Raw genomic sequence first — 27,811 nt, forward strand, 5'->3', positions numbered from 1 at the left:
TTACTATTCTAACACTAACTGAACAATGATCACCATTAATATACTCTCCCATTGATATCCCTTTCACTGCCCAACTTCTTTCCCTAAAGCCAAGTCCAAAACTGCTTCTTCTCTTATTGGGCTTGCTATGTACTGGCTCAAAAATATTCTCCTAGACACTTAAGGATTTTGTACGCTCTATACCTTTTACACTGATTCTATCCCAGTTGATATTAGGGTATTTTAAGTCCTCTACAATTACTGCCCCATTGTTTATGTACCTCAGCGATTTATCTACATATTTCTCCCATTGACTATTTGGGGGTCTGTAGTACACTCCCAGCAGTGTGACTGCCCCTTTTTCATTCTTCAGTTCAACCCTTATGGTGTCACTTGCTGATCCTTCTAGAATTCAATCTCTCCTCAGAGGCATAATTTTCCTTAACCAACATTGCTCACAAACTCCTTTTTTAAATCCCCTTTCAATTTTGTTTGAAAACCCTGTAACCAGGAAATAATTAGCTGCAATGCCTACAATTCTTTGAGCAGTGTTGCAGTAACAGCAATTATACCATATTTCTGAGTTATCGATCCCTCAGCTCATCTGCTTATTCACTAAATTTCTTGCATTGAAAAATATATCAATTAGTACTGCCAACCGCCTTTGTTTCCTTTGCATTCCACTCTCACTTACTGATTTTCTGCTTTCCATTTCCAGCTTTGCTTCTCTCCCTTCTGAACCTATGCGCAGGTGCCCACCTCCCTGTCAAGTTAGTTTAAGCCTACCCAAACTGTACTTGCAAACGTTCTCACTTTAATTTTGATCCCTGCCCTGTTGAGGTGCAGTCTGTTTGACGAGTACAGGTCTCACCTCCCCTGTCCCCATGCCCCAGGAATCAAAGCCCTCTTTTTCCTAAGCCATCTCTCCAGCTGCTTATTCATCTGTACTATGCTCCTCCTTCTGTACTCACTAGCACAAAGCACTGGGGTAATCTGCACATCACCACACCTTTGAGGTCCTGCTCAGTAATTTGTTTCCTAGGTCCCTAAAATCTGCCTGCAGGACCTCATCGTTCTATCTACCTATGGTATCGGTATAATCCAATATGGTTATTGACCCTCCTCACTCAAGAGTGCTCTGCACCTGCTCAGTGACATCCTTGACCCTGGCACCTGGGAGGCAACATACCATCCAAGAATCATGCCTGCAGCCACAGAAACACCTGTCTGCTCCACTAACTATTGAATCCTGTATGAATGTATCACTTTTCTGATCCTCTTCCTCCCTATGTGTACAGCTGAGCCATTCACAAGGGACCGAAGATGCTGGTGTCCAGCTTCCCAATATTTATCCAGACAAAATTTTTGTCCATACAATATTGGGTTTTGGAAAAGCAACATAAATTCAAAGCAGTGAAGCAGGTCAAATAAGTTGGCGGATGCGGAAACTGATGTGTTTTTGGATAATGTCCCTGATGATCAGCATAAAGATGATCAATAGGAGGCGGGCAAGGAGCCCCCCAAATTTTGTTACAGTCTGGTTAGGGACCAGCAACTTTTGTTTTAAAGTAGACAAAATTATTAAACCCAGTTACTGATGAAGAGAATAGATCCACAAAATTCCAAATTTTAAACAAACAGAAGAACATTTACTATACAAGTCAGCAGTCAACACTATCTACCTCATACTCAAATATTCAGGATAAACATGAATTAACAGGCAAACTGTGGGTTGAACACACCACAAGCTGCACATTAAATGGTAGACACAATCAAGACAGGTCCCTTGAATGTTCTCAGCACCCCACCCAGACGTCAGTGAGTCACAAAAATTCTATAAAACTACGTCTATCTCCTGAGGGATTTCTGCTCCTCTCTTTCGAAGATATAGCTTATGATTTGCTTCAACAGCTGCTCTAACTCAGGCTGCTCCAACGACTGCTCGCTTCCCAGTTGCTCAATCTCTTCTGAGACTGAGTCCCACTGGATTCCCGAGTCTGCAGCCAGGCATCCAATCACCGATATGATTCCAGCTCTCTAGCAACCCCGGAAAGAACACTACTGCTCCTGCGCATTCACTGATCCAACAGCCAGCTTCATTGAGCTGCGATTGAGCAAATACTGCTTATGGGCTTTTCTTCAGCCCCATTCCTAGCAGTACGGAGCTAATGGCACTGTTCAGCTGCACGGAGCCGAGTCCCCTCTCCATCTGTTCCCAATTCACAGGCCGATCCGTCCAGTTATATCTCCCAACAGGGCTCCACCCGCTGTTCTGAGGCAGCGTCAAATGCATCAACCCTTTGTACATTCTGTATCCTAAATGTTCCAATCTCAAGTCAACCAAGGATCACTCCTCACAGGTGCAAAATTAAAAGCACAGGCAAAAAAAAAGATTTCTTTCACACTATATTAATATGCAATATGAGGACTCATCATAAATAAATACTCACCCCTCGATTGCTGGCATTCTCCTGCAAAAATTTTCTAAACTTACTGAGGAAAATGTATCTGGATGCCTCGCTCTGAAATAATAAGGTTTAAACATTTTATTGTGTTGAACTAATTCTCACAGCATCCAACCAATTGGTTACAGTCTCAGTTTACAACTAGATGGAAGTTCAAATTCCTGCCCTTCAGAACCTTACAAATTCACCTGTGAGGGCATTTCATTTGACCAGGCTTTAGACTCCATCACCAATTATGCCCATTTGCACCTCAACATCTACTGCATTTGCCACCAGATCCGTCCATCACTGCCAAAACCTTCAGCTATATCTGCACCGCCTCTGGGCTCAGTCTCTTCCACAAGCCCCTCACCAGCTACCACCTTTCTCCCTGTATTAACTGCAACTTGGCCAAAGTTCCAATACCCTAAAATTGTCCCATCCCAGTTCCCACAGGCTCCATCTCCGTAAATCATTAAAAGTGAGGGACAAAAGCCAATCAAAAAGGCTAATGTACTGATGGCAAACGGGTGTGAATATAAAGGGCTGGAAGTGATGCTTCAGTTGCCTTAATCACATTCAATTCAGAGTACTGTGCTCAGTTTAGGGCACCACACCACAAGGAGGGTATATTAGCCTTAAAATAGTACAGGAAAGATTCACCAGATTGATAATGGGGCTTAAATGGTTGAATTATGAGGATAGGTTGCATGAAGTTGGGTTGTATGGTGATATAATTGGGGCCCCGAGAGGCGGGCGGGGACCCCGAGAGGGAATAGGGGGAGGAAGGGAATGGAGAAGAGGCAGGTGGGAGAGGGGGGAGGGAGGGAGGGAGGGGGAGAAGAGGCAGGTGGGAGAGAGGCGGGAGGAAGGGGACCCTTGGCCTTGCAATCGTCCAACAGTTACGAGGTTCTTGCAAACTGGGTTCTTGAGAGCGGAGACTGCAGGTAGGATGAGTGAACTGACCACAGCACTGTGGTACAGGGAGACATTCAAGTTGGAGGGGGGAAGGAGGAAATAGGAATGTAATAGTGGTAGGAGACAGTATAATTAGGGGAATGGATACTGTTCTCTGCAGACATGAGCATGAGTCTCAAAGGCTGTTGCCTGCCTGGTGCCTGGGTTAAGGACATCTCCTTAGTGCTGGCGAGGAACTTGGAGTGGGAGGGGAAGGATCCAGTTGTCATCGTCCTCATTGGTACCAATGACATTGATAGGACTAGGAAGGGGGTTCTGCTGAAAGAATTTGACAGTTGGGAACTAAATTAAAAACCGTGCTGGGACCAGTGTCCTGGCAAATCGAATAACCAGGGCTATAGAGAGGGCTTTAGACTAAATAGGGGGCGGGTGGGGGGTTCTGAGAGGGGATGTGTAGGCTTACAAAGCAAAAGGATATGGCAGCATAGCAGGGTAGCTACTTAGGTAATGATGCCCAGAGTGTGAGAGGAGGGAAAGAGTGTACAAGAAAATAAAAAAAGAGCAGCAAATAGGGTCAAAGGAAGGGAAGATGGTAGAAAAGCAAAATGAATGGTTCTTTACTTAAATGCATGTAGTATTCCGAACAAAATAAATGAATTAACGGCACAAGTAGAGGTTAATGGATATGATCTTATAGATATTTCGGAGACGTCGTTACAAGGAGATCAAAGCTGGGAACTAAATATTCAGGCATATGTGACGTTTTAAAAGGACAGGCAGGAAGGAAAAGGTGCTGGGGTAGTTTTGTTAGTCTGAGATGGAATAAGGACAATAGCAAGGAATGATCTTGGATCGGATGATGTAGAATCCACATGGGTGGAGGTAAGAAATAAGGGGAGTAGTCTACAGGCCCTCTAACAGTAGCTATACTGTAGGACAGAGATAATGAGGGCATGTAAAAAAGGCAGTACAGATCATGGGTGGCTATAATCTTCATGTAGATTGGGAAAATCAAATTGGCAGAGGTAGCCATAAGCAAGAACTCAGAGTGCATTCTGGACAGTTTCCTAGAACAATACATTGTGGATAAACCAGGGATCAGGCTATTTTGGATCTGGTAATGTGTAATAAGGCAGGTTTAATAAATGATTTCAGAGTATAAGGTCCCCTAGGAAAACAGTGACCATAATATGGTAGAATTTAGCGTTCAGTTTGAGAGTGAGAAACCTGGATCAGAAACAAGTGTGCTAAGCTTAAATAAGGGTAATTACAAAGGAATGAGGAGCAGAGTTGGCTGGAATAGACTATGAAAGGAGTTTAGCAGAAAAGATGATTGATGGATAATGGCAGAAGTCTAAGAAAATGGTTCATGACTCACAACATTCCAGTGAGGAAGAAGGGCAAATGGAAGGGGATAAACCATCCATGGTTAACCAAGTAAGTTAAGTGTAGTATCTAATTGAAAGAAAAAACATACAATGTGGCAACGATTAGTGATAAGCGAGAGGACTGGGAAGGTTTTCAAAAACAACAAAAGATGGCCAAAAAAATAAGGAGGGAGAAAATAAACTTTGAGGGTAGACTAGCAAATAATATAAAAACGGACTGTAAAAACTTCTTTAATTATATAAAAAAAGGAGGAAAGAGGCCAAAGAGATCATAGGCCCCTTAGAGAATGAGGCTGGAGAAATAATAATGGGGAAGCAGGAAATGGCAGAGGAGTTGAATAAATACTTTGCTTCAGTCTTCACGGTAGAAGACGCTAACAGCATTCCAAAAATTCTAAATAATCAAGGGGCAAAAGTGGGGGAGGAAATAAATACAATAACTTTCACTAGAGAAAAAAGTACTAGGGAAACAAATCGGGCTAAAGGCCGCTAAGTCCCCTGGACCTGATGGGTTGCATCCTAGGATATCAATGGAAGTGGCCAAAGGGATAGTGGATGCACAGGTAGTAATCGCCCAAGAATTAGAAAACTACCAATGTAATACATTTATTCAAAAAGGGAGGGAGACAAAAAAAAAACAGGTAACTATCAGCCTGTTAGTTTAACATTTGTCCTTGTGAAAATGTTAGAGTCTACTATAAAGGATGTAATAGCAAGGCATTTAGAAATCCATAATCTAATCAAGCAGAGTCAGCATGATTTCATGAAGGGGAAATCATGCCTGACAAATTTATTAGAATTCTTTGAGGTGGTAATAAGCAGGATAGATAAAGGGGAACCAGTAGATGTAACATATTTGGATTTCCAAAAGGCATTCAATAAGGTACCACACATAAGGCTACTTAGTAAGGTGTTGGGGTAGTATATTAGCATGGATAGAGGATTGGCTAACTAACAGAAGACAATGTTGGGATAAGGGGGCATTTTCAGGATGGCAGCTTGTAACTATTAGAGTGCCACAGGGGTCAGTGCTGGGGCCATAATTATTTACAATATATATTAATGACTTGGATGAGGGAAATTAATGTACTATTGCCAAGTTTGCGGATGACACAAAAATAGGTGGGAAGGCGAGTAGTGAGGATGATACAAGGAGTCTACAGAGGGATACAGACAGGTTAAGTATGTGGGCAAAAACTTGGCAGATGGAATATAATGTGGGAAAATGTGAGGTTATGCACTTTGACAGGAAGAATAGAGGAGTTGAATATTATTTAAATGGAGAAAGACTGCAGAAAGCTACAGCACAGAGAGATTTGGGTGTCCTCATGTATGAATCACAAAAAGCTCACATACAAGTTCAGCAGGTAATAGGGAAAGCAAATGGAATGTTGGCCTTTATTTCAAAAAGGGAATGGAGTATAAAAATAGGGAAGTCCTGCCTTACAAGGCCCTAGTTAGGCCACACCTAGAATACTGTGAACAGTTTTGGTCCCCTTATCAAAGGAAAGATATGCTGGCATTGGAGGCAGCCCAGAGAAGGTTCACTAGGTTGATCCTGGGTATGGAGGTATTTTCTTATGAGGAGAGGTTGAGAAGGTTGGGCCTGTACTCATTGGAATTTAGAAGAATGAGAGACAATCTTATTGAAACATATAAGTTTCTTAGGGGGCTTGACAGTGTAGATGCTGAGAGGTTGTTTCCCCTTGTGGGAGAGTCTACAACCAGAGGGCATTATCTCAGAGTAAAGGGTCGCCCATTTAAGACAGAGATGGGGAGGAATTTCTTCTCTCTCAGAGGGTAGTGAATCTGTGGAATTCTTTACCAAAGAGAGCTGTAGAGGCTGGATCGTTAAGTATATTCAAGGCTGAGATAGACAGGTTTTTAAATCAGTAAGGGAATCAAGGGTTATGGAGAAAAGCCAGGAGTGTGGATTATCATGTCAGCCATGATCTCATTGCATAGCAGAGTAGACTCGATGGGCCAAATGGCTCCTATGTCTTATGGTCAATGCACTTTACAGCCAATGAAGGACATTTAAAGTGTAGTCACTGTTGTAATGTAGGAAACGCAGCAGCCAATTTGTGCTCTGCAAATTCATACAACCAGCAATGTGATAATGTCCAGGTAACCTGTAATTTTAAATGAGGGGTTAATATTGGACAGGAATAACTTCCCTGCGCTTCAAAACAATTCAATAGGGGAGAGGCACATCTGTTTCCTCTGGTGGGGTAATCCTGAACAAAACTGCCACAACCTTAAAATTAGAACATTCAAGAGTAAAATCAGGAAGCTAACTATTTTTATGAATATACTAAAAGCTTTGGGTTAACTGAAATTTTTGGGACTGACTACATAAGGTGCAGGGTCAACAGACATGGAACACAGAGACCGATAGCTTTAAAGTTACAGATCAGCCATGATAGAACTGAATGACAGAACAAGCTCAATGAGCTGAATGGACTTCTCTTGCTCATATGTCATTATTAACCCATGTCCTCCATTCCAAATTCAGTAGTAAAGCATGACAGGTACTTGCCCCTGTTTTCTAAAATTCTCACCAAAACCCTGCATCTCAAATTTCAAACATCTCTTCAACAGCTACCTAATGGACCAGAGAATGTAAGGGAATAAATATGTGAATCAGTGTTTCGGGATTTAGATGGCGAGTCAGAAATTAATCTCAAATATGTCGTTCTGCATAACAAGCAGAAGTTATGCAGTGTTCTTCAATCTGTTACAGCAGGTTCACTGCTGACAGATGTACCATCTCAATGAAGAGCAGCGTGTCAGGAACATGAATTAGAGAATTATGTTAGGTGCCGGAATCAATAATAAATGAGTTAAGAACAATGAATGCGAATTGCCAATTTAATCATGTTAGCGTCACTGATGCACACAGGAAGACGGGCCGCGGGCAGCGAGGGGTCACACACACCGGCGGTGGGCAGCGAGGGGTCATACACACCGGCGGTGGGCAGCGAGGGGTCACACACACCGGCGGCGGGCAGCGAGGGGTCACACACACCGGCGGTGGGCAGCGAGGGGTCACACACACCGGCGGCGGGCAGCGAGGGGTCACACACACCGGCGGCGGGCAGCGAGGGGTCACACACACACCGGCGGCGGGCAGCGAGGGGTCACACACACCGGCGGCGGACAGCGATGGGTCACACACACCGGCGGCGGGCAGCGAGCGGTTACACACACCGGCGGCGGGCAGCGAGGGGTCACACACACCGGCGGCGGGCAGCGAGGGGTCACACACACCGGCGGCGGGCAGCGAGGGGTCACACACACCGGCGGCGGGCAGCGATGGGTCACACACACCGGCGGCGGGCAGCGATGGGTCACACACATCGGCGGCGGGCAGCGAGGGGTCACACACACCGGCGGCGGGCAGCGAGGGGTCACACACACCGGCGGCGGGCAGCGAGGGGTCACACACACCGGCGGCGGGCAGCGAGGGGTCACACACACCGGCGGCGGGCAGCGAGGGGTCACACACACCGGCGGCGGGCAGCGAGGGGTCACACACACCGGCGGCGGGCAGCGATGGGTCACACACACCGGCGGCGGGCAGCGATGGGTCACACACACCGGCGGCGGGCAGCGAGGGGTCACACACACCGGCGGCGGGCAGCGAGGGGTCACACACACCGGCGGCGGGCAGCGAGGGGTCACACACACAGGCGGCGGGCAGCGAGGGGTCACACACACCGGCAACGGGCAGCGAGGGGTCACACACACCGGCGGCGGGCAGCGAGGGGTCACACACACCGGCGGCGGGCAGCGAGGGGTCACACACACCGGCGGCGGGCAGCGAGGGGTCACACACACCGGCAGCGGGCAGCGAGGGGTCACACACACAGGCGGCGGGCAGCGAGGGGTCACACACACAGGCGGCGGGCAGCGAGGGGTCACACACACCGGCAACGGGCAGCGAGGGGTCACACACACCGGCGGCGGGCAGCGAGGGGTCACACACACCGGCGGCGGGCAGCGAGGGGTCACACACACCGGCGGCGGGCAGCGAGGGGTCACACAGACAGACAGCGGGCAGTGAGGTCACACAGACAGACGGCGAGCAGTGACGTCACACAGACAGACGGCGAGCAGTGACGTCACACAGACAGACGGCGAGCAGTGACGTCACACAGACAGACGGCGGGCAGTGAGGTCACACAGACAGACGGCGGGCAGTGAGGTCACACAGACAGACGGCGGGCAGTGAGGTCACACAGACAGACGGCGGGCAGTGAGGTCACACAGACAGACGGCGGGCAGTGAGGTCACACAGACAGACGGCGGGCAGTGAGGTCACACAGACAGACGGCGGGCAGTGAGGTCACACAGACAGACGGCGGGCAGTGAGGTCACACAGACAGACGGCGGGCAGTGAGGTCACACAGACAGACGGCGGGCAGTGAGGTCACACAGACAGACGGCGGGCAGTGAGGTCACACAGACAGACGGCGGGCAGTGAGGTCACACAGACAGACGGCGGGCAGTGAGGTCACACAGACAGACGGCGGGCAGTGAGGTCACACAGACAGACGGCGGGCAGTGAGGTCACACAGACAGACGGCGGGCAGTGAGGTCACACAGACAGACGGCGGGCAGTGAGGTCACACAGACAGACGGCGGGCAGTGAGGTCACACAGACAGACGGCGGGCAGTGAGGTCACACAGACAGACGGCGGGCAGTGAGGTCACACAGACAGACGGCGGGCAGTGAGGTCACACAGACAGACGGCGGGCAATGAGGTCACACAGACAGACGGCGGGCAGTGAGGTCACACAGACAGACGGCGGGCAGTGAGTTCACATGGGCAAGACGGACAGTGGGCAGTTAGTTGACATGAGCAAGACAGACAGTGGATAGTGAGCTCCACACAGGAATACAGACAGTGGGCAGTAAATTTCACAAAGAAAAACAAAACAGCTAGCACTGAGTTGCAGATTGGTCTTCAGGTATTGAGTTGCATGCCTGCATAAAAGAGCACAGGCAGTAGACAAAAGGATAAGTGAATTAAATAGGAAGTCATTGTAAACTGTAAGAGCAAACCTGAACTGTCAGCAAAGCCATGGATTAAATTACTGCTGTGTCCAAAAAATCTGCCCTCTCCACATACTGCACCCTGTGCACAACATTCAGCTACCAATGACTAACTGCTACTATTACTGGTACATGGTTTATTTTCATTCAAGGAGTGTGTATTGGGGCTGTTCCTGCAGATTGTATGCTCCCTGAGAGCAGCCATTACTCACCGATCCCTTATCTTTGTTGTTGAGAAATAATTTCAGGATCTGGATCTGTAGCTCTTCCACAACTGCAAAACAAAATCATTACATATCATCAATGGACATGCTGTACTGCCTCGCTCAATCAATGCACACTTCATGACATATTCATTTACAACATTTCGGCCAGGAAAACAGGTGGGACGTAGGAACTTAAATATACAACGTATGGAAATAGACCATGCGATTCAATGTGGACACAGCAGGCCAAATGGCCTCCTCTATGCTTCAGTGAATTCTATGCTTCTGTGCCCTGGTGCACTCAAAGCAATGAGTGATTTTTTTAAAGAAGTCTTTAATTTATTTCTTCAGTATTGCTGAAAAGAGACATTTGCCAAAGCTTTTCGTCTTGCACTTGTTAAAACAATCGCAAGAATACCAATGTCAGGGGAAGCAAAAACTTTATACTGTGAGAAAAGAGTGATGATTGGTTGGCAAGTAGACACTGATTGGTAGAGGCATTGCCATGGAAAATACACCAGTTAATGGTAACTAACAGTTAACTGCCAAGCACTGTTTAAATTTTAAACGAGACAGTTCGAATCCGATTGGTCAAGGCATTGCCCTGAGGAATGAACCAGCGAATGGTTATCACTTATTCAGTTTAGCTGAAGCAAGCACAATGTGAGCACGTTCTTTGTGCCTGAAAAGAACAGGTGCCTGTGTAATAATATATGTAGCTTCCAGAACTTGCAAATGTGCCACATTGCAAGCCTGAATGACAATCTTAAATTGGATGTCAGCATAATTTTTAGCACACTGAGGAGTATTTAGCAAACATTGTCCAATCAAGGCAGACTGATCTGTAAATTAGAAACTCATAGGATCCAAGGGAAAGTGACAAGTTGGATCCAAAATTGGCTCAGTGGCAGAAAGCAAAGGGTTAAGCTCAAAATGTGTGCTGGAGTTTGGAAGGCTGTTTCCAGTCAGGTTTTGCAGGGCTCAGTACTGGTTCCCTTACTGCTCATGGTATGTATCAATGATTTTGAATTAACTGTAGGGGGAAGGATTAAGAATTTTTCAGGTGACACGAAAATTGACCATGTGGTTGATAGTGAGAAACAAAGCTGTAGACTTCAGGAAGATATCAATGGACTGGTCAGGTGAACAGAAAAATAGCAAACGGAATTTAATCTTGAAATGTGTGAGATGCATTTTGGGAGGACAAACAAAACAAGAGAATAGACAATAAATGGTTGATTGCTCAGAACTATAAAGGAACAGAGAGGCCTCAATGCATGCCTTTAGATCCCTGAAGGTCAGGTAGATAAGATAGTCAAGGTGGTGTACTGGCAAGTTTCCCTTCCATGCCAAGGTCCAGAGTATCAGAGCATGAAAGTAATGCAAGAAATGTATAAAACACCAGTTAAACTGCAGCGACAGCACCAGTCACTACATTACCAGGAGAGGGTATACAGGAGATTTATGAGATGGTTGCTTGGAAAGGACAGTTTTAGCCAGAAGAAAAGATTGGATAGGCTGGGGTTGTTTTCCATGGAACAAAGGAGGCTGAATGGAGATTTAATTGAGATGTATAAAACTATGGGGGCTGTAGATAGAGTGGATACAAGAGACCTACTTTGCTTAGCAGAGACATCAATAATGAAGGGTAGGGATATATATCAAGTAATTGGTAGGAGGATTAAAGGGGAGCTCAGCAGTAATTATTTGCACCAATACAATAGAGGGGGACTAGAATTCGCAGCATAAAAAGGATAGTAGAAGCAGAAACTCTCCTTGTATATAAAAAAAACGCTTGAACATGCACTTCAGGTAGCAAAATCTAGAGGTGGACAGATCCAGCACTCGAGGGAGGGATTGAGCTGGATAGTTTCTCTTCAGACATCATGGAGAAGATTGACAGCAAGCCTCCTCTGTGCTGTAAAGCATGCAATATTTCTACCTCTTGCTGAGGTATAGATACATAGGAACCTCCCTCAGCAATAATCAGTGCCCGGAGAACCAGACCTCAGCAATATTCAGTGCCCATGGAACCCAACCTAACCAATAATCAGTGCCCAAGGAACCCCACCTCAGCAATAATCAGTGCCTATAGAAACATACCTCAGCAATAATCAGCGCCCATAAAATCTTACCTCAGCTATAATCAGTGCCCAGGGAACCCTACCTCAGCAATAATCAGTGCCCGGAGAACACTAGCTCAGCAATAATCAATGCACATAGAACCCTACAACAGCAATAATCAGTCCCCAAGGAATCCTCTCAGCAACAATCAGTGCCCATGGAACCGTAACTCAGCAATAATCAGTACCAACAGAAACATACCTCAGCAATAATCAGTGCCCATAAAATCCTACCTCAACCATAAGCAGTGCCCTTAGAACATTACCTCAGCAATAAACAGTTTCCTGAACAACTTAACCTCAGCAAAAATCAGAACCCATAGAACTCTACTTCAGCAGTAATCAGTGCCCTGGCAAACCTAACTCAGCAATAATCTGTGCGCACAAAACCCTGGCTCAGCAATAATCGACGTCTAGGGAACCTGAACGCAGCCATAATCAGTGCCCGCGGAACATTAGCTCAGCAATAGTCAGTACCCATAGAGCCATACCTCAGCGTTAATCAGTGCCAGTTGAACCCTACCTCAGCTATCAGCAGTGCCACTGGAACCCTACATCTACAATAATCAGTGCCTGGGAGCACTACCTCAGCAATAATCACTGCCCTGGGAACACTACCTCAGCAATAATCAGTGCCCATGGAACCCCACTTCAGCAATAATCAGTGCCCATAGGAGCCGACTTCAGCAATAATCAGCACCAATAGAAACATACCTCAGTGTCCATAAAATCCTACCTCAGCTATAAGCAGTGCCCTTAGAACTTAGTGCAAATAGAGATAAATAGGTATGATTTGGTGGTGATTACTGAGACGTGGTTACAGGGAGAACAGGTATGGGAGTTGAATACCCAAGGGTACTCAGTGTTTTGGAAAGGTAGGCAGAAAGGAAAAGGAGGCGGTGTAGCTTTGTTAGTAAAGGAAGAGATCAGTGCTACAGTGAGGAACGATATAGGCACTGGAGAGCAAGACGTAAAGTCAGTCTGGGTAGAAATAAGAAATAGCAAGGGAAAGAAGTCCACGGTGGGAGTAATCTATAGGTCCCCAAACAGTAGTTTAGCAAAAGGGCACAGTATAAACCAGGAAATACTGGGAGCATGTAAGAAAGGCACAGCAATAATCATGGGTGATTTTAATATGCATATATAGACTGGACTAATCAAATTGGCAAAGGTAACCTCAAGGGAGAGTTCATAGAGTGTATTAGAGGTTGTTTCTTGGAGCAATATGTTGTGGAACCAACCAGGGAGCAGGCTATTCTGGATTTGGTTTTGTTAAATGAGATGGGATTAATTAATGGACTCAGAGTAAAGGGTCCTCTAGGGAAGAGTGATCATAGCATGATGGAATTTCAAGTTCAGTTTGAGAGTGAGAAACCTGAGTCCCACACTAGTGTTCTGGAGTTAAACAAAGGTATCTACATAGGCATGAGGGCAGATTTGGCCCTAGTGGACTGGGCAGGAAGACTACAAGGTAGGACAGTTGATGAAGAGTGGCAGATATTTAAGGAGATATTCAATTCCTCCCAGGTAAAATATATTCCAAAGAGGAAGAAAGATGGTAAGAGGGGGATAAAGCATCCACGGCTAAGCAAGAAAGTTAAAGATAACAAAGGCAAAAATTAAGGCATACCAAATTGCAAAGGTGAATGGCAGGCTGGAAGATGGGAAACTTTTAAAGATCAACAAAGGGTTACTAAAAAAAAAAAGAGTAAAGGTAAATTATGAAAGAAAACTAGCGCAAAATGTAAAAACTGATCACAAGAGCTTCTACTAGTATACAAAAAAGGAAAGAGTAACTAAAGTAAATGTTGGTCCCTTGGAGGATGAGACTGGGGAGTTATAGTGGGGAACGCAGAAATGGTAGAGACTCTTAATCAATATTTTACCTTAGTTTTCACAGTGGAGGACATTAGTACCACCCCAATAGTAACAGGTAGAACAGAGGGTATAGAGGAGGAGGAACTTAGAACAATCACCATCACAAGAGAAAAAGTACTGAGCAAACTATTGCGCTTAAAGGGTGACAAGTCCCCAGGACCTGATAGCCTACATCCCAGGGTCTTAAAGGAAGTGGCAGCGGAGATAGTGGATGCATTGGCTATAATAATCCAAAATTCCCTGGATTCTGGAAAGGTTCCAGTGGATTGGAAAAATGCTAATATAAGGCCCTTATTCAAAAAGGGGGGAGGCAGAAAGTAGGAAACTACAGACTAGTTAGTTTAATGTCTGTCATTGGGAAAGTGTTGGAATCCATTATTAAGTAGTAATGGGGCTTTTGGAAAGTCAAAATGCAATCCATCAGAGTCAGCATGGTTTTATGAAGAGTAAATCGTTTTTGACTAATTTGCTAGAGCTCTTTGAAGATGTGACAAGCAAAGTGGAAATGGGGATCCTGTGGATGTAGTATATCTGGACTTCCAGAAGACCTTTGATAAGGTGCTGCATAAAAGATTAATACGCTGAGTAAGATCACACGGAGCTAGGAGTAATATATTAGCATGGACAGAGGATTGGCTAACCAACAGAAAGCAGTGAGTCGGGATAAATGGGTCTTTTTCTGGATAGCAAGCTGTAACTAGTGGGGTGTCACAGGGTTCAGTCCTTGGGCCCCAACTATCTACAATCTATATTAATGACTTGGATTCAGGGATAGAAGATACTATAGCTAAATTTGCAGATGACACCAAAATAGGTGGGAAAGTAAGTTGTAATGAAGAAATAAGAAATTTACAAATGGATATGGACAGGTTAAGTGAATCGGCAGTGTGAGGTTATCCATTTTGGTTGGAAGAATAAAAAGGCGACTTATTATTTAAATGGAGAGAAACTTCAGAATGCTTCAGTGCAGAGGGATCTGGGTGTCCTCATGCATGAGTCGCTGAAAGCTAGTATGGAGGTACAGCAGGTAATAAGGAAGGCAAATGAAATTTTGGCATTTATTGCTAAAGGAATAGAGTATAAAAATAGGGAAGTGTTATTGCAACTGAACAAGGCTTTAGTGAGACCGCACCTGGAGTACTGTGCACAGTTTTGGTCCCCTTACTTGAGGAAGGATGTAGTTGCATTGGAGGTGGTTCAGAGGGGGTTCACTAGATTGATTCCAGAAATGCGGGCTTGTCTTATGAGGAGAGATTGAGCAGTTTAGGCCTTTACTTGCTAGAGTTTAGAAGGATGGGAGGAGATCTAACAGATATATAAAATGCTAAAGGGGATAGACAAAGTAGATGCAGAGCGGATGTTTCCCTTTGTGGGGCATTCTAGAATGGGAGGCCATAGTTTTAGGCAAAGAGGTGGTAGATTTAAATCAGAAATGAGGAGGAATTAATTTTCTCAAAGGGTCGTGAATTTGTGGAATTCACTAACTCAGAGAGTGCAGTGGATGCTGGGACGCTGAATAAATTTGAGGAGATAGATAGATTTTTAATTAGTAACGGGTTAAAAGGTTATGGGGTGAGGGCGGGAAATTTGAGTTGAGGCCGAAATGAGATCAGCCATGATCGTATTGAATGGCGGGGCAGGCTCGAGGGGCTGAATTGCCTGCTCCTGCTCTTCGTTCTTTGTATTACCTCAGCAATAATCAGTGCCCGGAGAACACTAGCTCAGCAATATTCAGTGCACATACATCCCTACCTTAGCAATAATCAGTGCCCACGTTACCCTAGCTCAGGGATAATCAGTGACCAGGGAACACTACCTCAGTAATAATCAGTGCCCAGTGAACCCTGCCTCAGCAATAATCAGTGCCCAGTGAACCCTGCCTCAGCAATAATCAGTGCCCAGTGAACCCTCCCTCAGCAGTAATCAGTGCCCACAGAACCCTCCCTCAGCAGTAATCAGTGCCCATAGAACCCTCCCTCAGCAGTAATCAGTGCCTGCGGAAAATGACCTCAGCAATAATCAGATGACCGTGGAACACTGCCTCAGCAATAATCAGTGCACATAGAAGGCTACCTCAGCAATAATCAGTCCCTGGGAACCGTATCCCACTTTAATCAGTACTGGGGAACCCTGACTCAGCAATAATAATTGCCTGGGGAATACTACCTCAGCAATAACAATTACCTGCGGAACCCTACCTCAGCAATAACAATTACCTGCGGAACCCTACCTCAGCAATAATAGGTACCTACGGAACGCTACCTCAGCGATAATCAGTGCCCCTATAACACTATCTTATCAATAATCAGTGCCCGCAGAACACTACCTCAGCAATAATCAGTACCAAAACAAACCTACCTCAGGAGCAAGCAGTGCATATAAAATTCTATCTCAGCAATAATCAGTGCTCATAAAACCCTTCCTCAGCAATGATCAGTGCACATAGAAGCCTAGCTCAGCAATAATCATTGCCCAGGGAATCCTACTTCACCAATATTCAATGCCCAGGGAATCCTACTTCACTAATATTCAATGCCCATAGAGCCCGGCCTCAGCAATAATCAGTGAACGTGGAACGCGGCCTCAGCAATAATCAGTGACCGTGGAACGCGGCCTCAGCAATAATCAGTGACCGTGGAACGCGGCCTCAGCAATAATCAGTGACCGTGGAACGCGGCCTCAGCAATAATCAGTGACCGTGGAACGCGGCCTCAGCAATAATCAGTGACCGTGGAACGCGGCCTCAGCAATAATCAGTGACCGTGGAACGCGGCCTCAGCAATAATCAGTGACCGTGGAACGCGGCCTCAGCAATAATCAGTGACCGTGGAACGCGGCCTCAGCAATAATCAGTGACCGTGGAACGCGGCCTCAGCAATAATCAGTGACCGTGGAACGCGGCCTCAGCAATAATCAGTGACCGTGGAACGCGGCCTCAGCAATAATCAGTGACCGTGGAACGCGGCCTCAGCAATAATCAGTGACCGTGGAACGCGGCCTCAGCAATAATCAGTGACCGTGGAACGCGGCCTCAGCAATAATCAGTGACCGTGGAACGCGGCCTCAGCAATAATCAGTGACCGTGGAACGCGGCCTCAGCAATAATCAGTGACCATGGAACACGGCCTCAGCAATAATCAGTGACCGTGGAACACGGCCTCAGCAATAATCAGTGACCGTGGAACACGGCCTCAGCAATAATCAGTGACCGTGGAACAGTCTGCAACAGTCAGTCCAATTGGGAGTAGGACGGGAGAAAATGTAGCAATAATAATGTTTAAGGACAACAGATGGCAATCCTCACCATGCAGTATAAACACTGCCTGTGCAACTTCTCTATCCTCTGTCAAGAATGGTAATTTTTTTGCCTGTTTTTCTCTTCCATATGTTTAATCCCTATATTACTCTGAGGCAGTCATGGTTATCTTCCTCCAACTTATACCCTGCCTTTTCCATTCCCTATGCTGTCTTAGCTATCAGTCGACTCCTCCAGGTCACATTCCCTGGTGTTCTTTCTGTTTCTGAACCCCTTCTCCAACCCTTCCAACAAAATTGGTTAGTCAGATATCTGGACCGAGTGCTGGAAGATAATAGACGAACTGGTAATGTTTTCCATTGGACAGAACAATTCATCACAACTTAGCAGAGTCTTGCAGCCTGAACCTTACGCTGTGCTTAAATTGTAACAAGCAATTAAAAAGGATGCTTAGCACTGAACAATCAGCTTTTTGGTCCCAAAGCTGGGAGTAGGAGCAGAAGCAAATAGCTGAAGTGATGAAGTAAGATTTTCTGCTTTTTCAACAGGCAAAGGCTAGACGATATTCAACACGATGAATTTCCAACAGTCCAACAAGTAAAGATTTAATTATGATTTGACTGCACATTTCTGCTTAAAGCAACTGATTCAGCATTCGTTGCCTGAAATGATTTTAACTTATAATTAACATCATAATTTCACTCAAATAGTGTTCAACAAATCAAGGTTCTGCAGTTAGCAATTAGCAGTTACCATGGAGGCCGCTGAAATCTACACCTGTGCATGATCCCAATGTTATTTTATAAAGGTACTCTTTATTACCAACCAGCTGAGAGAGAAAGGCTTTTTATTCTATTTTCTTGATATTGTCACCGGAAAGTGACCCCAGCCTAGAATGAGGTAAATCAGTCAGTTCTCTCTCCTGGAAAGGGGGAGAGTGGACACTGGATGAGGACAAGCTTGGCTGTGCAGCCCTCCATAGAATAGCCTGCTGCAGCAACTGTGTCCATCCATGCCTAAAGGCTGGGCATCCAAGGGAGGTGCCATAGGACAGATAGTGCCTCAACAGAAAAGCAACTCCATGAAGACGAAAATAGAGGGAAAAATTAAAAACACAAGGACAGTAGGTGCATGGGAACACTAAGCTCCCATCCAAGCCTCACACCATCCTAACTTGGAACTGTATCACCATCATTGGTCAAGATCCTGGAACTCCCTCCCTCACAGCACTGTGGGTGTACCTACACCACATGACTTGCAGCAGTTTAAGGCGGCTCACCACCATTTTCTCAAGGGCAATTAGGGTTGGGCAGTAAATGGGCGTGGCAAAGACACCTATATCCTATGAACAAATAATGAAAACTTATCTTTGTAAGCAACTGCTGCTCAATTATGTCTCACAGTCAGTCAACAGTGCTGTTGGCTCATTTACAGCTGAACTTGATTCTATCTTTGTGCACACTTTCCAGCACTAGATAGGAACCAGGAATCCAAACAGAAGCTTTTGAGTTCAGCTGCGCAGCCTCCCGACTGCATCCCTGACAAAATACACAGAGGACCCCTATGGACCATCAATATAGAGTCCTGTAACCTTTAATCTCCAGGCCATCAATATGGCCTTTTAACCTCAAGGCCATCAATGAAGCCCTGTTACCTTTACCCACCAGACTGTCAATAGAGATCTGTAACCTTATCATCCTCGATTTATGTCTGGGCCTGGATGACAGCCAACCTGCTAGAACACTTTGGGTAGCATACACCAGCAGAGTTACATTGCTGTTTATTTTTGAATTTTTACAGACGTTTTGTCAAGTGCGACTTAAAGGGTCTCCTGGGAACAAAGATCTCGTCCCACACCCACTGCTGGATGTCAACCCGGCCTGTCCACGTGGCAGAACAGGCCAGAATGGGGTCGGACTCTGTACCTTCTAACTCTGAGGCAGGTATGCAACTTATTCAGCAACAACAGAGCACAAGTGAGCTTGGTTGGTGTTCTATTACAGTGACAAGGCTACATTGCTAATTTAAAAAGTGAGAAGCAGTGAGCAACTGCTGTATACGAAGGTAAGTATAGTTGAGAGGGGACACCTAAGTCATCCATCTTCATGGTTCCCCCACACAGTTCAATATGCTTTGGGCATTCACTGTCATGGTTCCCAAATAAAGAATACCCTCAGGAGGTATTGGCCTGCATGGAATTCTGCTTAGCACCTTTGGTAGATGAAGAAAGAAATGACAAGAAAACACAGGGAAAAATTAAACTCTCTGGGCACGTGGGAAGAACCTGGCACTGAATGCATCGCGAATGACAAGAACAATGGTCACGGCAGGAGACTCCCAGGAGGGCAGCAGAAACCCTATAAGGATGTCCTCAAAGTATTCCTGCAGAGGTCAAACATCCCCACTGATGCATGGGAGGCCCTGGCGTGTGGCCAACCAAAATGGGGAAGACTCATCTGGGAAGGCACAAAATACATCGAAAGACTTCATCGGAATATGCAAAGGTGAAGTCAAAGCAGAGAGAGCACACAAATCTCCAAATAACTCATCTACCCGACTTTCCAAGCACCTGTCCTCACATTGGCCTTATAAACTATCTCAGAACCCATATCAGAGTGGAAGCAAATCATCCTCAATCTCGAGGGACTGCCTAAGAAGTTCCAAATGCACTGTGGAAATGACTCCAACTTTAACATTCTTCACATGCCTCCATGTTAAGTGCTTACCCTCAATACGTTTCTTTAATCGCTGACAGCCACGCTCATAGGCCCGACGCCTCAACCTCTCCTCAGCACATTCTTCCTTCACCTCTTTGCCCTGGAGGGAGAAAGTGAAGATATCTTCTTTTAAAATGAGGCAAACCATGTGGAAATTTTTCAGCCAAACTGACCATATTCAAGGGTAGTTTGTTCACTGGCAAAGATCAAAACAAAGAACAAAGGATCTCACCTCCTTGTCAAACTTGGTTGGCCACCAAGTGGTGGGAATGAGTTCCTCTAACCCAGCTTCCTCCACTCGAAGAGGGGTCTTAATGAAAAAAAACACCACTGATCTCAGCACATCAAATGTGGCCTTGAGTTAAGGGTCATTGAGGTGCCGGTTCTCAGGGCACACAAGAAGTTATCATATCAGGTTGTCAAACGATCTTCTTCCCTTCAACCCCTTACAATCTCCAAACCCTACACCCCTTCCCTTCTGTGCTAACAGACCTGAGGATTAGGAGCAGTTCAGAATTCAGCAAAGGAGGACCAAGGGATTGATTAAGGGGAAAACAGAGTATGAGAGTAAGCTTGCAGGGAACATAAAAACCGACTGTAAAAGTTCCTATAGGTGTGTGAAGAGAAAAAGATTGGTGAAGACAAATGTAGGATGCTTACAGTCGGAAGCAGGAGAATTTATAATGGGAAACAAAGAAATGGCTGACCAACTAAATACATACTTTAGTTCTGTCTTCACAAAGGAGGACATTAATAACATACCAGAAATGTTGGGGAACACAGGGTTAGTGAGAGGGAGGAACTGAAAGAGATCAGTATTAGTAGGGAAATGGTGTTGGGGAAATTGATGGGATTGAAGGCCGATAAATCCCCGGGGCCTGATAATCTACATCCCAGAGTACTTAGGGAAGTGGCCCTAGAAATAGTGGATGCATTGGTGGTCATCTTCTGAGATTCTATAGACTCTGGAACAGTTCCTACAGGTTGGAGGGTAGCTAATGTAACCCCACTTTTTAAAAGGGAGGTAGAGAGAAAACAGGGAATTATAGACCAGTCAGCCTGACATCGGCAGTGGGGAAAATTCTAGAGTCCATTATAAAAGATTTAATAGCTGAGCACGTGGAAAACAGTGGCAGAACCAGACAGAGCATGGATTTATAAAAGGGAAGATCATGCTTGACAAATTGACTGGAATTTTTCGAGGATGTAACTAGTAGAGTTGATGAGGGGGAGCCAGTGGATATGGTTTATTTGGACTTTCAGGAGGCTTTTGACAAAGTCCCACATAAGAGATTGGCGTGTAAAATTAAAGTGCTTGGGATTGGGGGTAGTGTATTGAGATGGATAGAAAACTGGTTAGCGGACAGGAACAAAGAGTAAGAATAAACGGGTTATTTTCCAAAAGGCATGCAGTGATTTGTGGGGTACCGCAGGGATTGATGCTGGGACCCCACTTATTCACAATATATATTATGATTTAGATGAGGGAACTAAATATATCTCCAAATTTGCAGATGACACAAAGCTGGGTGGGAGGGTGAGCTGTGAGGAGGATGCAAAGATGCTTCAGTGTGATTTGGACAAGCTGAGTGAGAAGGCAAATGCGTGGCAGATGTGAGGTTATCCATTTTGGTAGCAAAAACAGGAAGGCAGATTATTATCTGAATGGCTATAAGTTGAGAGAGGGGAATGTGCAACGAGACCTGAGTGTCCTTGTACACCAGTCGCTGAAGGTAAGTATGCGGGTGCAGCAGGCAGTAATGAAGGCAAATGGTATATTGGTCATCATATCAAGAGGATTCGAGTACAGGAACAGGGATGTCTTGCTGCAATTGTACAGGGCTTTGGTGAGACCACACCTGGAATATTGTGTGCAATTTTGGTCTTCTTATCTGAGGAAGGATGTACTTGCTATAGAGGGAGTGCAGCAAAGGTTTACCAGACTGATTCCTGGGATGGCGGGCTAACATATGAGGAGGGATTGAGTCGGTTAGGATTATATTCGCTGGAGTTCAGAAGAATGAGGGGGGATCTCATAGAAAACTATAAGATTTTAACAGGACTAGACAGGGTAGATTCAGGAAGGATGTTCCTGATGGTGCAGGAGTCCAGAACCAGGGGTCACAGTCTGAGGATATGGGGTAGACCATTTAGGACTGAGATGAGGAGAAATTTCTTCACTCAGAGTGGTGAGCCTATGGAATTCGTTACTGCAGAGAATAGTTGAGACCAAAACAGTGTATGTTTTCAAGAAAGAGTTAGATATAGCTCTTGGGGTGAAAGGGATCAAAGGGTATGGGGAAAAGCGGGAGCAGGCTATTGAGTTGGATGATCAGCCATGATCATAATGAATGGCGGAGCAGGCTCGAAGGACTGAATGGCCTACTTCTGCTCCTAGTTTTCTATGTTTCTAACCCAATTCATCTGCCCCTTCCACACCTCAGTCAGTAAAAGGGAGAGAACAGCTTAGGCCAGCTGACAGCCCTGAGCCCCGTGGCCTTTGCATATGAGAATGAAAATGTCAGATCTAATCATTGAGAAGGACATTCTTTTACAGAGGTCAACACAACTTCAATTCCACCGCTCATGTGGAATTTGTTGGACAAGCATTTTCCATCTGGCAATTTACCTCTTGCATATAGTTATTAAACATTACAGTAGAGAAACAGGTTTTAAGGGAGGGCAACACGGGCTAAGAAATAATTTTCAAAAACAACTGGAGCCAAGCAAATGTAAGTAATTGCTTTTTAAACTCTAAAAGGTCTGTTGAGCAAATATATATTATAAACAATCCCATTGGAATTTTACATTTGCAATAGCTTAACCCCAATGTCACATGGATATATGGATCAGGCAAGTGACCAACGGCAACTAATTAAAAACTAAGCCACAATATTCCTTTCTTGTCACTGAAGCTGGTTTTACCCTTTATATACAAGACTAAAGAAATCATTACCAAGCTGTACCTTGGACAAAAATTGTTTTTTACAGCGTGTACACTGATCAAGCATGCTATACTTTGTGTTTTTAAAAACCTCTTCATACTGTGCTCCATTCCTTTGGAATAAAATCCTGAGCAAACAGACAAAACTGACATACAATGTCACTGTCTATCGTTCAATGTTTGCTGACTGAAAGAAAAAACATAATCTAATATCCTTTGAGTGTGACTTCTTCTTCAAAGCTTCAGTGTCTTTTAATGATCAGCAGTTTGCAGTGGTTCACTAATGCCAATGATGAGGATTTTATGAAGTGCTAACAAATAACTTTTTGCTTCCCATAAATGGCATGCCCAACTTTCTCAAAAACTGTTATAGGGTCACAGGGAGGTGCAATCTACTCAATCCACCCAGATTTAACTGACCCTGGTCTAAAAACCATCATGGTCACTTCACTGGAGAGAAGTCAAGCACTTCAGAAAAGTACAGGTGGAAATTGAGACAACGCCACAACAGACTGCTGTTATTATCTTCCAGCAGCTATTTAACACTGTGGCACTAGAAAAACCTTTGAATCAGATAACTGTCTGCCTGCTCACTGAGAAAATAGTTTTTGGGACAACCGAAACAAAGGGTCTTTATTTCTAGCATTTTTGCTGTTCAAACAGTTGACCAGGGGAATAAAGCAGAGACAAGTACAGATGGATTCAAAGGATATAAGACATTGCTGAGCAGATATTTCCTGGTTTTCTCATGCTTCAGAATAGCTATGCTAAGGCGCAAATAGTGGATCTGCAAAGAGACACAAAGACAAACTGTTAGCACACTAAAGGTCACAAAAAAGATTCAAAATATAAAATGAAAGCAATGTTGCCCAACTTGTCCGTGCCAGCTCTCTCAGAGTTATCCACTTAGTTCCATTTCTCTGACTTTTACCTGTTACCTTTTTTATTTATGTACTTCTCTTTTAAAAGCTAACAGACTTCTAACCTCTTCTACAATTTCTGGTAATGTATTCCATGACCTAACGGCCATAAATAATCAATAACTCTAACCTCAGCCTTTAGTTGCTGACTCGTTGACCCACGGAAATGGTTTTTTCCTTATATTCCTTACAAAATCCTTCGCAATTTTGAATATCTCTACTAGGCCTCCATTTAACTATATCCAATCTAATGAAAAGGAGCCCCAGTTGCACCTCCTAGCTAAAGCCATGACTACCCAAGGAAGTTAATAATGGTATCAAATTTAGTGAAAAGGTGCACAATGCTGTGAAGATTAATGACAGGCCAGAGGAAAAATTTTATAAACCAGCAAAAGACAACTAAAAATTAACAAAGGAGAGAAATTGGAGTATCATAGAAAACTATCAATAAATATAAAAGCAGACAGTAAATGCTTCTACAAGTGTATAAAAAGGAAAACAGCAGCTAAAATGAGAATTGGTTTTTTAGAAGGTGAGACCGGGTAATTAATAATAGGAAACAAGGAAATGGCAGAGGCTTTGAACAAGTAATTTGTCTGCATAGTAGAAGACGCAGAAAGCAATGCAAGAGTCGTAGAAAAGCAGAGGGGGAAAGGGAGGAAGAATTTTTTGGACCAAAAAGCTGATTGTTCTGCGCTAAGCATCCTTTTTAATTGCTTGTTATAATTAAAACAATCACAATGACTAGAGAAAAAGTACTGGAAAAAATAATGGGACCCTTGGGCCAGATGGCCTGCATCCTAGGGTCTTAAAAGAAGTGGCTACAGAGATAGTAGGTGCATTAGTTGTAACATTCCAAAATTCCTTAGATTCTGGAAAGACACCAGAGGACTGAAAAACTGCAAATGTAACACCTCTTCTCAAGAAAGGAGGGAGACAGAAAACAGGAAACAATAGATCAGTTAGCCTAGCATGTCATTGGGAAAATGCTAGAATTCATTATTAAGGAAGTGGCAGCAGGGCAATTAAAAATAGTACAATCAGACAGAATCAACTTGGTTTCAAAAAAGTAAAGTAAATTTATTAGAGTTCTTTGAAGATGTAACAAGCAGGGTGGATAAAGGGGAACTAGCAGATGTAGTGTATTTGGGTTTCCAAAAGGCATTCAAGAACGTACCAGAAAAGGTTTCTGCACGAGATAAGAGCCCATGGTGTTGGGGGTAATGTGTTAGCATGGATAGGGGAATGGCTAGCGAACATAAGAGCCGGAATAAACGGGTCATTTTCAGGTTGGCAAACTGTAACTAGAAGAATGCCACAGGGATCAATCCTGGGGCCTCAATTTTTCACGATCTATAGTAATGACTTGGATGGAGGGATCAACTGTACTGTAGCCAAATTTGCCAGTTATACAAAGAAATCAAATTATGAGGAGAATGCAAAGAGTTTGCAAAGGGATACAGATAGGTCAAGTGAGCGGACAAAAATTTGACAGAAAGACTATAATGTGGGTAAGTGTGAGGTTGTCCACCTTGACAGGAAGATAGAAAAGCAGAATATTATTTAAAGGGAAAGAGACTGCAAAATGCTGGAGTACAGAGGGACTCGGGTGGTCCATGTACATAAATCACAAAAAACGTTAACATACAGGTACATCAAGTTATTAGGAAGGCAAATGGAACATTGGCCTTTATTGCAAGGGGATAGAGTATAAAAGTAAGGGGCATCTTGCTACAACAGTACACGGCACTGGTGAAGCCAAACGTAGAGAACTGTGTACAGTTTTGGTCACTTTGCTTATGAAGGGACATACCTGCATTGGAATCAGTTCAGAGACAATTCACTAGGCCGATTCCTGGGGTGAAGGGGTTGTCTTATGAGGAAAGGTTGAGCAGGTTGGGCCTGTACTCATTGGAGTTTAGAAGAATGAGAGGTGATCTTATTGAAACATGTAAGATTCTGGGGGGTACTTGACAGTGTAGGTGCTGAGAGAATGTTTCCCTTGTGGGGGAAACCAGAACTTGGAGGCACAGTTTCAAAATAAGGGGTCTCCCAATTTAGAGAGAGGGGGAGAAATTTCTTTTCAGAGAGTTGGAATTCTCTTCCCCAGACAGCGGTGCTGGCTGGATAACAGAATATATTCAAGGCTCAGTTACAGATTTTTGACCTACAAGGGAGTCAAGGGTTATTGGGGGGGGAGGTGGGGGGGGAGAGAGGGGCAGACAGGAAGTGGAGTTAAGGTCACAATCAGATCAACCATGATCTTATTAAATGGTGGAGCAGGCTCAAGGGGCCGAAAAGCCTACTCGTGCTTCTATTTCTTACATTATGAACTTATGACTTAAAGCCACATATCAACTTAGTGAACCTCCCTGTTCTTGCGCCATGGTTTTGACATCCTTTCTAATGTTTTAACTGCAGCCAAGCCAATGATTTGTAAAGGTTTAACATTCATTCTCTGATTTTGCACTCTAAGCCTTTATTTATAAACCAAGGATCTTATAGCTTATTTATACCCTCACTTTTTACCCTTTCTGTAAAAAAAAACCCTTAATTACATTTGCTCTTCTATTCTTAATTGAAATTTTATCATTTATGTGTATTTACTCTCCTTAAACTTCCTTCAAAAATGTATCCTCTTATTTCTCCCCACTAAATCTCATCTAATAAATATCCACCTAATCTACTAAACAGCTCTTGTTCTACTGAAGTTGTTTACTGTTACTTTTCTATTAACCAGGGTTCATATTTTTTGCAATTATTGCATATTTCAATATTATATATCTTAATAGCAATGGCGCAAACACCGGGAATACTGATTTTGTATATCCCTCCTATCAAAGTGCCATTAGCCATTGATCTGTATCGGTCATTTAGCAACCTTCCTATCTATGTTGCCACATTTCTTTTCATTTGTCTTAATTTCCCCAATATGACTGCTTTACAGCATCATATCGAGCATATACGCAATGTTCACTGCACTGGGTCAAAATCCTGGAACTCCCTCCCTAACAGCACTGAGGGTGTACCTACACCACATGGACTGCAGCAGTTCCAGGCAGCAGCTCACCACCAGCTTCTCAAGGGCAATCAGAGATGGGCAATAAATGCTGGCTTAGCCAGCGATGCCCACATCCCATGAACAAATAAAAAAAGCAAAAATTTCCTCCAGAGGTAACTACTTTCTCAAAGAACTTCATTAAATTTGTCAGGCGTAGCTTGTCATTTCTAGACAGGCTACCCTTAATTAACTCATGTTTTCTAAGTGAGTATGAATTATATCCTATATTTCTGGCTTCCAGAAGTTTAAACATGAATGATGTTAGGCTGACTGGTCTATAGTTAGGTGGTTTATCCTTCTTCAACAGAAGTGTTACATTGGCAACCCTCCATTATCCAGTACAAATTACAAGATTGTCACCAGAGCCTCTGTTATTTCTTGTAGACCTACTCTAAGCAGCCTAAGACTTGCCTATATTAACTACAAACAATGTCTTGGGCAAATAATACAAAGCTAAAAACTAGAGAACATTGTTTAGTTAGACCTTTTATTGAATACACATGGTAACAAAGGGTTAAAATTAGTTACAGCTAGCTACCTCTGAAACCTACACAATTACACATTACACTCTTGCATATGAACGGTATTACAATGCTCCTGTCAAAAAGAGGGCTGCTATACTAATGTGTGTTGATTGGAGGGTCCTGATGTCAATCTGTGATGTAGTGTCCTCAATAGCTTGCTAGGCAATGCATTAGTTCCCAAATATTACAGATCCTATCAAGCAGTTGGCAGAAGGTGTAGGGGGGACATGAAGAACTTTTTTACGCAGAGGGTAGTGGGTGTCTGGAATTCGCTGCCCAAGTTGGTGGTAGAGGCAGAAACTCTAAACTCTTTTAAAAAGTACCTGGATCTGCACCTTAAGTGCTGTAAGCTGCACGGCTATGGGCCAGGTGCAGGAAGGTGGGATTAGAAAGG

The 27,811-nt window shown here is 44.3% G+C and overlaps 1 protein-coding gene across 4 annotated transcripts in view; it reads right to left on the reverse strand.

Moving 5' to 3' along the window:
- The window catches only part of LOC121280378 (E3 ubiquitin-protein ligase RNF123), a 420,925-nt gene that overhangs the window by 316,943 nt on the left and 76,171 nt on the right, over nucleotides 1–27,811 (reverse strand). For all 4 annotated transcript variants that reach the window (XM_041192326.1, XM_041192324.1, XM_041192325.1 and 1 more), the window contains exons 15-19: nucleotides 23,626–23,699; nucleotides 20,201–20,318; nucleotides 19,978–20,068; nucleotides 10,001–10,062; nucleotides 2,430–2,501 (exon numbers count right to left, since the gene is read on the reverse strand). In XM_041192326.1, the coding sequence (XP_041048260.1) occupies nucleotides 2,430–2,501; nucleotides 10,001–10,062; nucleotides 19,978–20,068; nucleotides 20,201–20,318; nucleotides 23,626–23,699 (417 nt within the window). The remainder of the gene's footprint in view (nucleotides 1–2,429; nucleotides 2,502–10,000; nucleotides 10,063–19,977; nucleotides 20,069–20,200; nucleotides 20,319–23,625; nucleotides 23,700–27,811) is intronic.

This window comes from Carcharodon carcharias, chromosome 7 (genome assembly GCF_017639515.1).
Source record: "Carcharodon carcharias isolate sCarCar2 chromosome 7, sCarCar2.pri, whole genome shotgun sequence".
Classification (NCBI taxonomy): domain Eukaryota; kingdom Metazoa; phylum Chordata; class Chondrichthyes; order Lamniformes; family Lamnidae; genus Carcharodon; species Carcharodon carcharias.